This window comes from Sitodiplosis mosellana, unplaced genomic scaffold (genome assembly GCF_009176505.1).
Source record: "Sitodiplosis mosellana isolate CC-2019 unplaced genomic scaffold, AAFC_SMos_1.0 Smas_scaffold_30, whole genome shotgun sequence".
Taxonomy (NCBI): domain Eukaryota; kingdom Metazoa; phylum Arthropoda; class Insecta; order Diptera; family Cecidomyiidae; genus Sitodiplosis; species Sitodiplosis mosellana.
The window spans coordinates 214,215-226,847 of record NW_022595272.1 but is presented as its reverse complement, the minus strand read 5'-3'; the positions used below and the strand labels follow the sequence as shown (position 1 = coordinate 226,847).

At 36.4% G+C, this 12,633-nt stretch overlaps 1 protein-coding gene across 4 annotated transcripts in view; it reads left to right on the top strand.

Moving 5' to 3' along the window:
• LOC129569160 (disintegrin and metalloproteinase domain-containing protein unc-71) overlaps positions 1 to 12,633 on the top strand; it is a 303,850-nt gene that overhangs the window by 276,070 nt on the left and 15,147 nt on the right. For all 4 annotated transcript variants that reach the window (XM_055447710.1, XM_055447708.1, XM_055447709.1 and 1 more), the window contains 8 exons: positions 488 to 657; positions 868 to 1,031; positions 1,827 to 1,994; positions 2,184 to 2,337; positions 7,358 to 7,535; positions 7,602 to 7,718; positions 7,793 to 7,970; positions 8,038 to 8,188. In XM_055447710.1, coding sequence (XP_055303685.1) covers positions 488 to 657; positions 868 to 1,031; positions 1,827 to 1,994; positions 2,184 to 2,337; positions 7,358 to 7,535; positions 7,602 to 7,718; positions 7,793 to 7,970; positions 8,038 to 8,188 — 1,280 coding nt within the window. The remainder of the gene's footprint in view (positions 1 to 487; positions 658 to 867; positions 1,032 to 1,826; positions 1,995 to 2,183; positions 2,338 to 7,357; positions 7,536 to 7,601; positions 7,719 to 7,792; positions 7,971 to 8,037; positions 8,189 to 12,633) is intronic.

Sequence of the window (12,633 nt, the reverse complement as noted above, 5' to 3'; positions counted from 1 at the left end):
CCATTTTCACGCTTACGCTTATTTTATACCTCGTTTAATACAGAGTCAAAGGTATATTTAAGGCATATTTTTAGCGTGAACCGCATGCAAAGCATACGGATAGAATACGCTAAGTCAAATTATTCTATCCGTATGCCTTGTATGCGGTTCACGCTAAAAATATGCCTCAAATATACCTTCGACTCTGTATGTAAACTCCATTTTTACGTTAACAATTATTATTATTCATTTATTCACCTTGAGAATTACAAAAATCTGAACTCACATTTGATGCGGTTGTTTAAAATCGCTCATTGATTACGCAAAAAAAACGAAGCACCAAACACATTCTGGCGCCATAATGAGTGTTTTCTGCACTGGACGAAAAAAATTATAGTGAAATCAAAAACTCAACCTTTTATGAATAGACTTTCGGAATCATTTTTTCGATTTTCTCTAAAATTTACTGAAAAAACTGTACCCAAATTATCTCTTCTTTCACATTCAGTGGCGAAACGTTTGCCGGAGGCGAAGCAGGCGTGGCTGTACCAGAGACAGTTTGCACAACGAAAGCGGTCGGCATAAGTGTCGATATCAATGTTTACGAACCACATTTACTCGCTGGAACGATGGCTCACATGATCGGCCACAATGTTGGAATGAGCCACGATGATGGACGTAAGTTATCCTCTCCAAGTATTTTTCTAATACAAACTATTTTTCTTCCTTTCTTATGCCATTGATTCCCTAATGAATCAATTGGCACTTGCTATCGTTTCGCAAAGTGCAATCGCTTGCGGCGATTAGTTTCATGCAATTAACACCATAATTATATAAATTGGAGTGAGAATTTGTGCTAATGGCAAAATGAATTTGTTGCATACGTAGGCGATGAGTGTGTTTGCCGTGATTGGCACGGCTGTATCATGGCCCAATCGATTGTCGGTTTGGAAAATGTTCAACCGTATAAATTTTCCGAATGCAGCAAAAACGACTACATCGACCTGCTACGAATGTCACACGGTGGCTGCATGATGAACAAACCGAACGAGGTAAGTATTTGTGTGCGTTTTTTTTTTTGTCGCATCGCAATTTGAATGTAAAGTGGAAAATCTCTACATCTCCAATTAGTTGGGTATTTTCATTTTGAAATGCACTTCAAATGTTTTTCAGTTCGAAAAAAACTAGCGGATGCTTTACGGATTTTTTATATTCTCACATCGTTATACCGTTTATTAATTTCCGATAATAACAGTTTTTTTTTCAGTATTCGTCATTGATCACGATGCAATGATTCTAATGTAAACTCTAGCGTTCAATGTTTTTCTCCCAAGCTTCATTCCTCTTCATTTATTTCTGTGTATGTTCAATGAGTTTTGAGCGCATCGTAATTTAACAGGAGCGTGCTAACGATCATTATTTCGCTCTCATAGGAGAAAATGGAAAATAGTAATAAAAATTTATCTCTAATTGCTTTTGAAATAAATTGTATAGTCATTAATTGTCTTGGAAGCGCATTTGACTCGGACAATTTTTATGATTCTTCCTTGTTGTTGCAGTGAGAATATGAAAAATCTTGTCACTTTAACTTTTGAAGTGTCTCGGAACATTTGAATAATAGCGAAAAACTTATAGTCATTAAGAATGGAAGTTGCAAAACAATTAAATTAGAGCTTCAATTTTTTGTGGTCATTTACCATAAACCGATTTGAATGCAACGTATTTGCAAGAACAATGATTTGCATTTCAGAGGGTTTCATTTCAACCATTTGCTTTATTTAAAGCGGTAAAATGTTTTTTGTTCTGTTCCTTCGTTAAAATGTGATTGTTTGTAATGATTTTTGTAGTTGGAAATCGAGCGTCGAAATTGCGGCAACAAGATCGTTGAAGAAGACGAAGAATGCGATTGCGGCACAAGTGAGGAATGCGAAAACGATCCATGTTGCGATAGTATAACTTGTAAGCTGAAGACAGAAGCCCAGTGTGCGACTGGATTGTGCTGTGATAATTGCAAAGTAAGTTTTTCGATGCACAGAACCATTGAAGCTTTTGTCTCTATCGTTCTCAAGCGTCTCAATTGGCCACTTTGAGTTTTGAGGCGAATAAATTTAATTCGAAATGTACACAAGTGCAACAAAATCCCCATAAAATGGTAAAAACAATGTTTTTGAAAATGTATCGTCTGTTTTCTTGTTATTTTATAGCTTCGTGAACGGGGCTATGCTTGCCGTGAGGCCCAAAACGATTGTGATATCCCGGAACATTGTACGGGCGATAGTGGAGAGTGTCCGAGGGATGTGTTCAAGAAGAATGGTAACAAATGCAGTGAAGTGAAATCGGCTCTTGGTGAAGTTATGGGTAAGTTCTTGATAAATTGGATAAACAGAAAACGTAAAAAAGCAACGAACCTAACAAACAAACAAACACCCACACACATAATGACACACATACGGAAGAAGTAAAGGAAACAAAAAAAAATCCGAATATTTCATTCGGTGATTCTCTTTCGAAAGTTCCAAATTTTCGGTAAACTTTGATTTTGATTCAGCAATTTTTGTTGTTGCTTTCCGAATTGGTGCAATCTTGAAGACTGTTCACTACGTGTGAAAGGACCCAAATTAACCAAACAAAAGCTAAACGAAATTTGTTCCTTTCGCTTAAATTTCACGACATTCGCTCGAAAGAGACAGACAAATATTGACTTTGTGCTCGCTCATCATTCCTCAATGGCGTGCACTGCACACCCACAAACTTTTGTGTATAGAAACACGAGCAAAGCCAAACTATATACGAGCGAAACGTGCTCTCTATCTTCTTTCAAATCATACAGTTTCTTCTTTCTTTTCTCTCGTTGATGTTGATTCATTCGAAGGATTTTGTGCCGGGCCAGTACACGTGTTTTGCTTTCACTGTATCTATGGCTCTCGAATTTCTGGCCAAATAAAAACTTGAAAGTTCAAACAATGCAAACCATTGAAAACTGATGCTGAATATGAAGACACATATACAAATACATACAAATACGAATGGAAGAACATTCTACGTAATTCATGGGAGTTTTTTTCTGTCAAAAGCATCGAGTTTTTTCTTTTCTTGTTACAGTGTGTTGTACAGTGTTTATAGAGAATCTCCGAGTTGCTATTTATTTTGCCATTTCTTTGCTCCAAAATGCCCCTCATTTGCGAAATTGTAGCAAATTTTCGGTTTTGAACATGCATATTGGTTTCTTTGCTTCCCAAGAGAAACGACCAATATTTTTATACGCTGTCTATCCGCCGAAAATACACTGCTATATATATTCACGCTTATTGGACGCCCAATTGAATATATATTCTAGTGTTTTTTCGGTGTATTCTTCAGCGTGAAACATATTGAATCAATGAATGCATTCATGGCCATCAGAGGGCGCCTGAATAAGTTTCAATATGTTTCACGCTGAAGAATACGCCGAAAATACCTTAGAATATATATTGAATTCGGCGTCCAATAAGCGTGAATATATATTGTAGTGTATTTTCGGCGGATAGACAGCGTATAAACATATTGGCCGTTTCTCTTGGGTTCAGTTTATTGAAAACAATTTCTATTGTTCATCTCTGTTTTTGAATGCTGAAACAACTGTTTATTGCGTATTGTCCTTGTGATGTACTACAAATATCCAATGCCATGGACTGTGTGGAATGATCCAGTAATTGCAAATGTTTTTGAAAGTTCTTGAAGGAGCTATTCTCCTCTCCGAATTTCACTCTAATCACGAATTTATTCATCCAAATGCCCAGATGCTGTTTGAGAAGGAAAAAAAAGCTTTTGTATGTTACCTTGAATCAGAGTTTGATACTGTATGGTGACACACATAGTGACAAATAGCGAAAAAATATATATGCTAAAATTAGGTCTTCACGTTGCTCAACGAAAGCAAATATTTGTACAATTTAAAAAGAATCCAAGGTTCTGTTTACTCATGAAATCAGCAGCAACAGCAGCAACAGCAGCAACGGGAAAAAAAATCTCCAGGGCTGGAATTCTAAGTCATTCCACCAAAATCGTTCGGAATTATTTTTTTTCGTACATAAGACCATATTGGAGTGAAAGAGAGAGATTCCACTATTTTTCAGCGTGCCACCGGAATTATTTCTCACACATTCCACTCTTCCTTGAGTTATCGGAATAATTCCGATGGAACGCTGAAAAACAGTGAAATCTCTCTCTTTCACTCCAATATGGTCTTATGTACGAAAAAATAATTCCGAACGATTTTGGTGGAATGACTTAGAATTCCACCCCAGGATTCAGTGTAATCTCGAGCGCCCGTTGTTCATAAAAATGGACGTAATATGAGATGGAGCACACCCATTCCGTCCGGCATATTTACAGGATGACGTTCAATATTTCGCAATGAACGAAGAAACGATTCAATTTTCGAATGAATTGAAAAAGAAAACAAAATTTATCTTTTCCGCTGTTGCTACTGAAAATGTTGATAAATTGAATGAGCTACAATGCGCCCATAAACTGTACATATCGTCAACATTGAGCATCGTTGCGAGAACGGAATGGAAAGGGATTGAGGAATGAGCGAGTGAGAAAATTCTGTGAAATGCTGTGCAATGAATAACAAATTTAGTTCATTTGACCAACACCATTCTCCGTACGTAAAATGTCTACCAGAATAGATGAAGCGAAATGAAAAAAGAAAAAGAAGAAGAAGATGGACCAAAGTTTTCGAAGCACATCATACGTCGAAAGCATGCAGGAATACACAATGACGCAAGTATGTATCGTTTTCCGTTTCGTCCTCAACTTTTCGGCAGAGATGCTGCTTCTACTGCTGCTGCTGCTGCTACAACCGTCCAAAACGCCAATCGCTCTATTCAGTTTGAGCATTGTCGCCTGAATTACAGCAGCCTTGCATCAAATCTTTCGCATCGGAATGTGGCTGTTTCATTCGCAGAACGCTCCATTTTGCTCATGCAATGCATGCATGCTGTGCACGAGCTGCCCCTGTATTTGGCAATTCAACAATGACAAACCAACAACAAATAATCAATTCCCATTTTGTGTATCTGGCGAATTTCCCTTCGTTCACGTCTCATTCGTGCAAGATTATTTTCGTTGGTATTCTGTGTGCTCGATAAATCTGGTGTTTGTAAATAGTGTTGAGCAAAAGTTTATCTGCAATTTCAAGATATATACTCGTATGTTGAAGGAATAACGACCATCGCCAACAGGACAAGGGAATGAGAGGTGGGAAAGAACAAGTGAACAAAATATTAAAGGAAATGAAGAAAAATAAAGAGAATAGAGTGAAAAAGAGAGAAGAAAAAAACGAAAATGGTCCTGGGACAGGAAGACCAAATGCTGGGTTTTGCAATGTTTATGCGCCGCCAAACGAAAAATCGATGCTACAATTCTCCAGTAACTGAAGATGCGTGCATACAGGTTTTTGGCACGCAATTGAAGAAAAAAATACGAACATTGTTAGAGCAACATCCGGATTTTTGGTTTCGTTGATTTTCCATTTCTCTTTGCGCTCTCTGCTGTGCAATTTATTAGAAAGTGCTCGATCTCAATTCGAATGCTGGCGAATTTTACATATGTCATGACCATCACTGCATCCTCTTGAATAAGACGTTGGTTGTCGGATTAAAATAATGAGAAAAATTGTTGACGCACTTGATAAAAAGTTTGTGGATGTGTGCTTGACTATGCTACCGTGTTGAAGTACTATTGCATCAGCCAATGCACTCGATAAGACTTGCAAATGAGTCACACAACTTTGTAACTGCTTCCAACCAAAGAAACAAATAAACTATTGCTTCGAAGCAAAAAATGTACACAGTGTTCCCGTTCTACCCATTACTTTAAATACGGAAAATAACATGAACGCACAATCAGACAAGTGCAATGAATTAGAACTTTTTACGTACTAAATGTTTCGAGACGAAACTTGGGTGAAAGTTTTACACCAGCAAACTCACCGTGTTTATCTTTGTTACAACAAGAATTGTAGCTGGACTAACATTATAATAAATAAAAACCCACAAAATGCATCCAGAACGAAACTTTCCATAGAAATGGAGTTGAGCGAAAGACCTCTTTCATTTAACGCAACTTTGCTATTTCGATGAAACCCTTTAATGCTATGTATTGAATGCACGAAAGCACAAGAGTGTCGAACTATTTTTGTTTTGTCTATTGTCTGACTTGATAAATCACTTTGAAATGGAGCGAAAATCATTTTGTTGTGCCTTTTCAATTCGATTGGGAAAATTAACATCTCTTTGTGTGGTAAATATTTGCAATGAAATGAATTGTGTTTCCATTGTGAACAAAAAGAACAAGAGCACTGACGTGATAGCTTCAACAAGAATCTCTTCCTTTCCTTGTGTAAAATTAAATTTTGTCTTGAATCTTAAGCGTGCAAACGATTGACGACGAAAAGCTGTGTCCAAAACTATGAAAAATCAACCGGTGGATATTAAAAGTGAATTGTGTGGTTTGAAATTGCTTAATATTGAACTGAACTAGTACTGAGTAAATACCTTTATGACTTCATAGACTTTTACTACTTTAAGATGTGCTGATTTATAACGTCATTAACATTACCGTTTTATGTATGCGGCAAAGCCATTTCACCACTCTTACATTTTATAGGTGATTCTTTCTTTTTTGCGAGCGATGTAAAAGATTACTTGAACAGTTACGTTCTGGCTTTCTGGGTAACATCTTAAAGATGTGCATTTTATTCTTTTATTGAATCTATGAACTCAATTGAAGCGAAACAATGAGTACGGCCCATGTGGCCATTTACCGAAAATCACATTCCCACACATACACACACACACACATTCACCGTCTACGACTACCAGCAATAAATTTGGCATTCAAAGCATTTTATCGTACAAGCAAATATCTTTTTGCAGTTTAGTGGCCAGCAATTTGATTGCTGAATATTCAAAGCTTAACGAAACGTCAATTCCGGTGGCCACCCAAATAAGTGAAATGAATGAAGCAGAACCGGTTCGTGTAACATTCATTTGTGTGTCTGTAGACCATTTTGCCTCTATAAATTTCTATTAAATGCTTGAATTTATTGTTGACCAAAAACTTTACAAGTTATTTGACCAATAAATTGCGTTGCCTTTTCTCAAATGAAGAAATACACACACAAACCTATTTAACTAAATTAAAGGATTCGAATGGCAGCAATGCGAGTGCCGTACAAAACCACTTTAATATTGATGCTATTTCTAAATGGGCCTTGATTTCGAAATTGGAACGCCGAAATTCCGACTTGAAACAAAACTCACACGTCTTCGAAATCCAATCAAGATGAACATTTAATGTGTGCGCTTTTCGTTGTTTCAACCTTTTCTAGGTGAAGGATACTGTTTTAATGGAGAATGCCCATCATTGGACGGACAATGCGAACGAATTTGGGGTTATGGTAGCGTGGCAGCCGATCAACAATGCTACGACCAATTTAACACCAAAGGCTCCATCAACGGACACTGTGGCAAGGACGCAAATAGCGACTTCAAAAAATGCGAACTTGAGTACGTAAACCGTCAACAATACTTGAACAAAATACAAATAATAAAATTTCTCGTTTGGTCCTGTAGAAATGTCAAGTGTGGCTCGTTGCAATGTAAAGATGGCACTCGCCAGCCACCACCTGGCTTCGATCAAATGAGCTCAAAAACAATCATATCAATCAAAGGTGCCGAGTATGAGTGCAAGTGAGTAGTAGGCTGAATTGTTGTTTCAGAAAGTTTTTGTCGGTAAATCAATCATAAAACTTGACGATTTTCAGAACGACAAGTGGATCAACAACATCGCCTGAATTTACTGAGCATGGTTTGGTGCGCGATGGATCGCCTTGCGGCAAAAACTTGATCTGCGTAAATCAAACATGTGTTAGTCTGTTTCCATACATCGACCAAACGAAATGCCCGGCCAACAGCAACAACGTCGAATGCTCCGGTCAAGGAGTAAGTCAATACGGAATACCCAAGACAGTACCATGAATTGGGATAACTAACTGGAGTTTGCTTTTAGGTTTGCACAAACATGAATCGATGCTATTGTGATATTGGTTTCGCCGGACCGGACTGTGCCATCGTCGTACCTATAACCACATCAGTGCCAATCGAACCCGCATCTACGGCTGACAACAGCATCAAAATGGAGAGAAAAGAAACGCCATATGGTAAGCAATTTCGTGGCTAGTGGCCGCTGGATATTGCAACTTTTTCGGACAATTTTCGAAATAATAATAACCAATTTTCTATCCCTGATTAAAAATTAATGAAAAATCAAAAAAAAAAAAAAAAAGAACAAACGAAACTCAAATGACAATGGTAATCAATTTTTTCCGTTTATTTGTAATTTTGTTTGGATGTTTGCGATGTGATTTAAAAACGAAAAATAATTAGAGTTTCCGTTATCCGTTCGAAATCATTCATATTTTCATGCTTCAACCGTTCATTTTTTGATTCATTCCATTCCAAAATCAATTCCGCATAATTGATCATTTCTGTGATTCGTCATTTAACCAACGCTCATTAACACAAGTTGATCGAATAGAAGAGAAGAAAATGAATAAGATTCCCAATTGTTAGATATGGTTCAGTGTCATGTGCAATATTAACCAATCGCGCAATTCATAAAGTATACGATAAATGGATCGATGAACAAGCGAATGGATACTTTTGGCAAAATATTTAACTCACCCATAAACGATTTGTTCAACAGACCCCGAGGATAAGGATAAGATCACGACATTGCAAATGGTCATCATTTTAGTGGTTATCTGCAAATGTGTCTTCTGTAGTTTTGCATGTATGGCTATCTGCTACAGGTTGGTTCACGCTTTTCTATACCCAAGCAAAACAAAGACAGAAAAAAAAAAAACAAAACAAAAATGAGATGTGACGCGCAACGGCCGACTCCTATATTTTTGTCTTTCTCTCTATGTCTATTCTACTCTACTATATTGTTATTGTTATTGTTTTGAGTGTGTTAATTATGTGCGCGCAAATGGGCAATAATTACTTGAAGGTTTCTATCGGTTATGTATCTGCTATGAATCACAAGTATATTGAGTTTGGTTGTTTTTTTTTATTTTTCATCTTCTCTTTGATTTTTCGTGTGCTTTTCGTGCTTGTTTGTGCGTGAGCGTGACAACACATAATGCTCAAACAACATTATCTGGCATACAATCAACAACATATGAATAAGGAAACCAAGGTTACCTTTGATAAAATGATAATCAAATTTCCTTGCGTCGAAAAGTGAATGACAACAAAATCCTCCTTTTGATGGATCAAGTAAAGTCTAGACAGGTTGTCATTATAATTACAAATATCATTTTTGTTTTCCATTCAAAAAGGAAATGAACACATTTCATTTTCTTTTCTTTTTGCTTTTACTCCACTTTTTATTATTATCACAAAGCGTTGCGTTGTGTATGTGTGTGAGTTGTATTAGTCGAGATTTGAATTTCAAAAAAGCGTCGCGCATAAGAGTTTGCGCTCTTATTAAAATGCGTTTTTTTCCTTCGTTTTGGCGCCCATGCGCCCCCCATTTTTAATTTGACCATCCATTGTTGTTGATTGTCTAGAGAGTTTTGTGGTGGACGATTTATTTGATATTTTGTATAGAAAATTGAGCCAATGGCTTTTCGGCTTACCATATTGTCTTCGGTCGCATCGGTACGCGAAGAAAACTTTGACTTTTGCACATACATCTAATGTGGTGCCCATACCAATGCGTCGAATATCGCAAAACAGCAGATGTTTGATTGATTTGAGACTGAAAATCAAATTTTTTTTTATACACGAAAAATTCGATTTCTGTCAAATTTACTCGCTCCCGTTCAATATTTATTGAAATTGTATGTAAATTTTGTTGCGGTAAAAGTCAATCAGATTTTGTTCGACAGCGATTATGAATATGGTGAATGCAATAACCATTGAATTTATGTACTATATAACCGTAATATTGATTTGTATATTCATGTATTCACTATTTATAAAAAAAAAAAAATATTTACTAACCACCAGCTATATTGTGGACACTGTTTCTGTTTTGTTGTCAGAAAGTTTTGGCTAAGAGATAAAGTGCGAAACGCCAAAATGACTGATTGTTTTTGCTTTTGTTCGTTGAATTTGGTGTTTCGTTTGAGTTACTCGATGTATCTGTTTTTTTCTTTGTTTGTTTCTGCTTTGGTCATGTATATCTTTGGTCATTAAGGTTTTATACTTGTTCGCTCTATCATTTATCGCTGTGATTTGTTTTGGTTGATGATAAACAAGAAAAAAAAAAGTTGGAGCGATGTGAACGAGTTTGTATGAGCAGTAACAATTGAGTGGTTTGGAGCGAGAATGTAAAACAGAAAAGTTGAGCGGAAAAATGTCGATGATGAATGAGCGGAAAAGGGATAGCTATATAGTAAATTGTATAGTAAATTATAGTGAACTATATAGCTATCTCTTTTCATTTGACATTTTTCCTCTCAACTTTTCTGTATTACATTTTCGCTCCAAACCACTCAATTGATAAGGCAACTCGATCGAGTGAATTAGGTGAATTGTTTTCGAGTTCTTTCATTTGTTGATATGTTCGTCGGCAGACTTGTTAGGATCAAAAAGTTTTCATTAAATATGACTGTGCAAACGAAGAAAAAAAAAACAATAAATCTCAAAACCTGAAATCGACGCATTACAAACACAATTTACGAAATTGGATTGGAAAAAGCGAAATCCCAGAACAAATGTAGTCGCCTCAATTTTTCACTCTTCCCCTCACTCTCACTCTTTCTTGCATTCAGTCTCGTGGAGCAGACTCATAACTGTATGTGTATGTTCTAGTGTTGGGAAAAAGCGCATTTGGATACATATTCAAATGTGAAGTTGATTTATGGTTTTCCGAAATAAAACACAAACAAACCGCTAATGGTTTGCTACCGACTTCGTTTGCATAAATTTGCAAATATGATATTCAAATTCGAAGCGTATTTTTCGACATGTTTTACATGCATGCAATCATGTTGTCGCTACTTGTTCCTTTCCATCGACCAAATTAATCTAAATATTTGAATGTGCTGTAATTTCAGTTTTTGCATAAATTTTTTCGATTATTCAAATTTTCGGAAATACAAAAATATATAACCACTAAGGAATGAGTGAGAGCGTTCGCACTCGCGCCCGTGCGTTAAAAAAAACCTTCGTTCATTATCGTGCTTAGGTCGAGCTGTAAATTTCAACTGATGTATTGAATGCGCGCATCATTATCAAGATTTACGAGCATGAGCCTGGCGTGTAATAAAAACAAATCAAATATCACCATAAAGCTTGTACCAGTCCGAACGTTGAGAGAGAGAGAGAGAGAGAGAGAGAGAGAGAGCGAAAGAAGAGTCCTAAAAGCGCGTCCGTGAAAACAAACTTAATTTGTGTATTCTGGTGCTAGTGCGCTCGTTGTGACGATTTATATGCAAATGAAATCAGGAATTATTTATTTTGTTATTCAAAATATAATAAAACTTCAGTATTCAATATACTTGTCTACAAATTAACAATTTGACTGCAATGGAACGCCACAGGACACAGACACCCGACGAACGTATAGCCAACAGCCAATAGACAACAAATTCAACTAATATTGATGCGTATGTAGAGTGATTTGATGAAAATTTTGCAATTTTGTGCGATGAACGATTAAAATGTATCGGCTTCGAATGAGAAACGTTGACGCTACTAGAACACGAATAACATTTGTCGTGCGCATATTTGGTGCAATTAATTTGATTTTTGGTATATGCTATTTGCCCAATTCAGCGTCAAATCCGTATGTTCATTATTATATCGATTAGATTTTGCTTTATTTAATTATTTAATTGAGTTTTCCGACATGAAATATGGACATTGGCTTTAAGTATGCAATCAAAAAAAAAACTGAGTTCAAATAGAATCCAAGTTCGGGTGGTGGCTCATCTTAGCAGACGAATACAAAATGAAAGGAAATGGATACGTTCCTTGGGGATAAACGCTTCGTATTAAATTGGAGATACATACGAATCTGATGCGTTTCCTTGAAAGTGCGACACAACAGTGACACAAGTTTCGATATTAACGGCGTTTCCATTTAGATGAGAGAAATTCCGGTTTAAGAATTTTGTTATGAATAAGAAGTCACTCTTCAGTTGTAATAAAGAATAACGTTTGTTCTAATTCTGTTTACTTCGAATTGAATTAATTAACGAAAAAGACATGCTATATCCGGATTCATATGTCTACTACTCGACAATATTTTCGTTCAAGTTGTTTGGGTGTGTTAAGTTAGATCAAAGTTATTCGCTAATGGACCAAGGAGAGTGAAAAGGAAAAACACCTAAATTTGGGAATGGATGATTTTGACGCATCAATACATCATATACATGTACACAACACTCCTCAATAAAAAAAAAACTACGCTACAAATATACCGCGTGTATTCCCTGCGCACGCTACGTTTTTACCATTTTCACGCTTACGCTTATTTTATACATAATTTAATACAGAGCAGAAGGTATATTTAAGGCATATTTTTAGCGTGAACCGCATGCAAAGCATACGGATAGAATAATTTGACTTAGCGTATTCTATCCGTATGCTT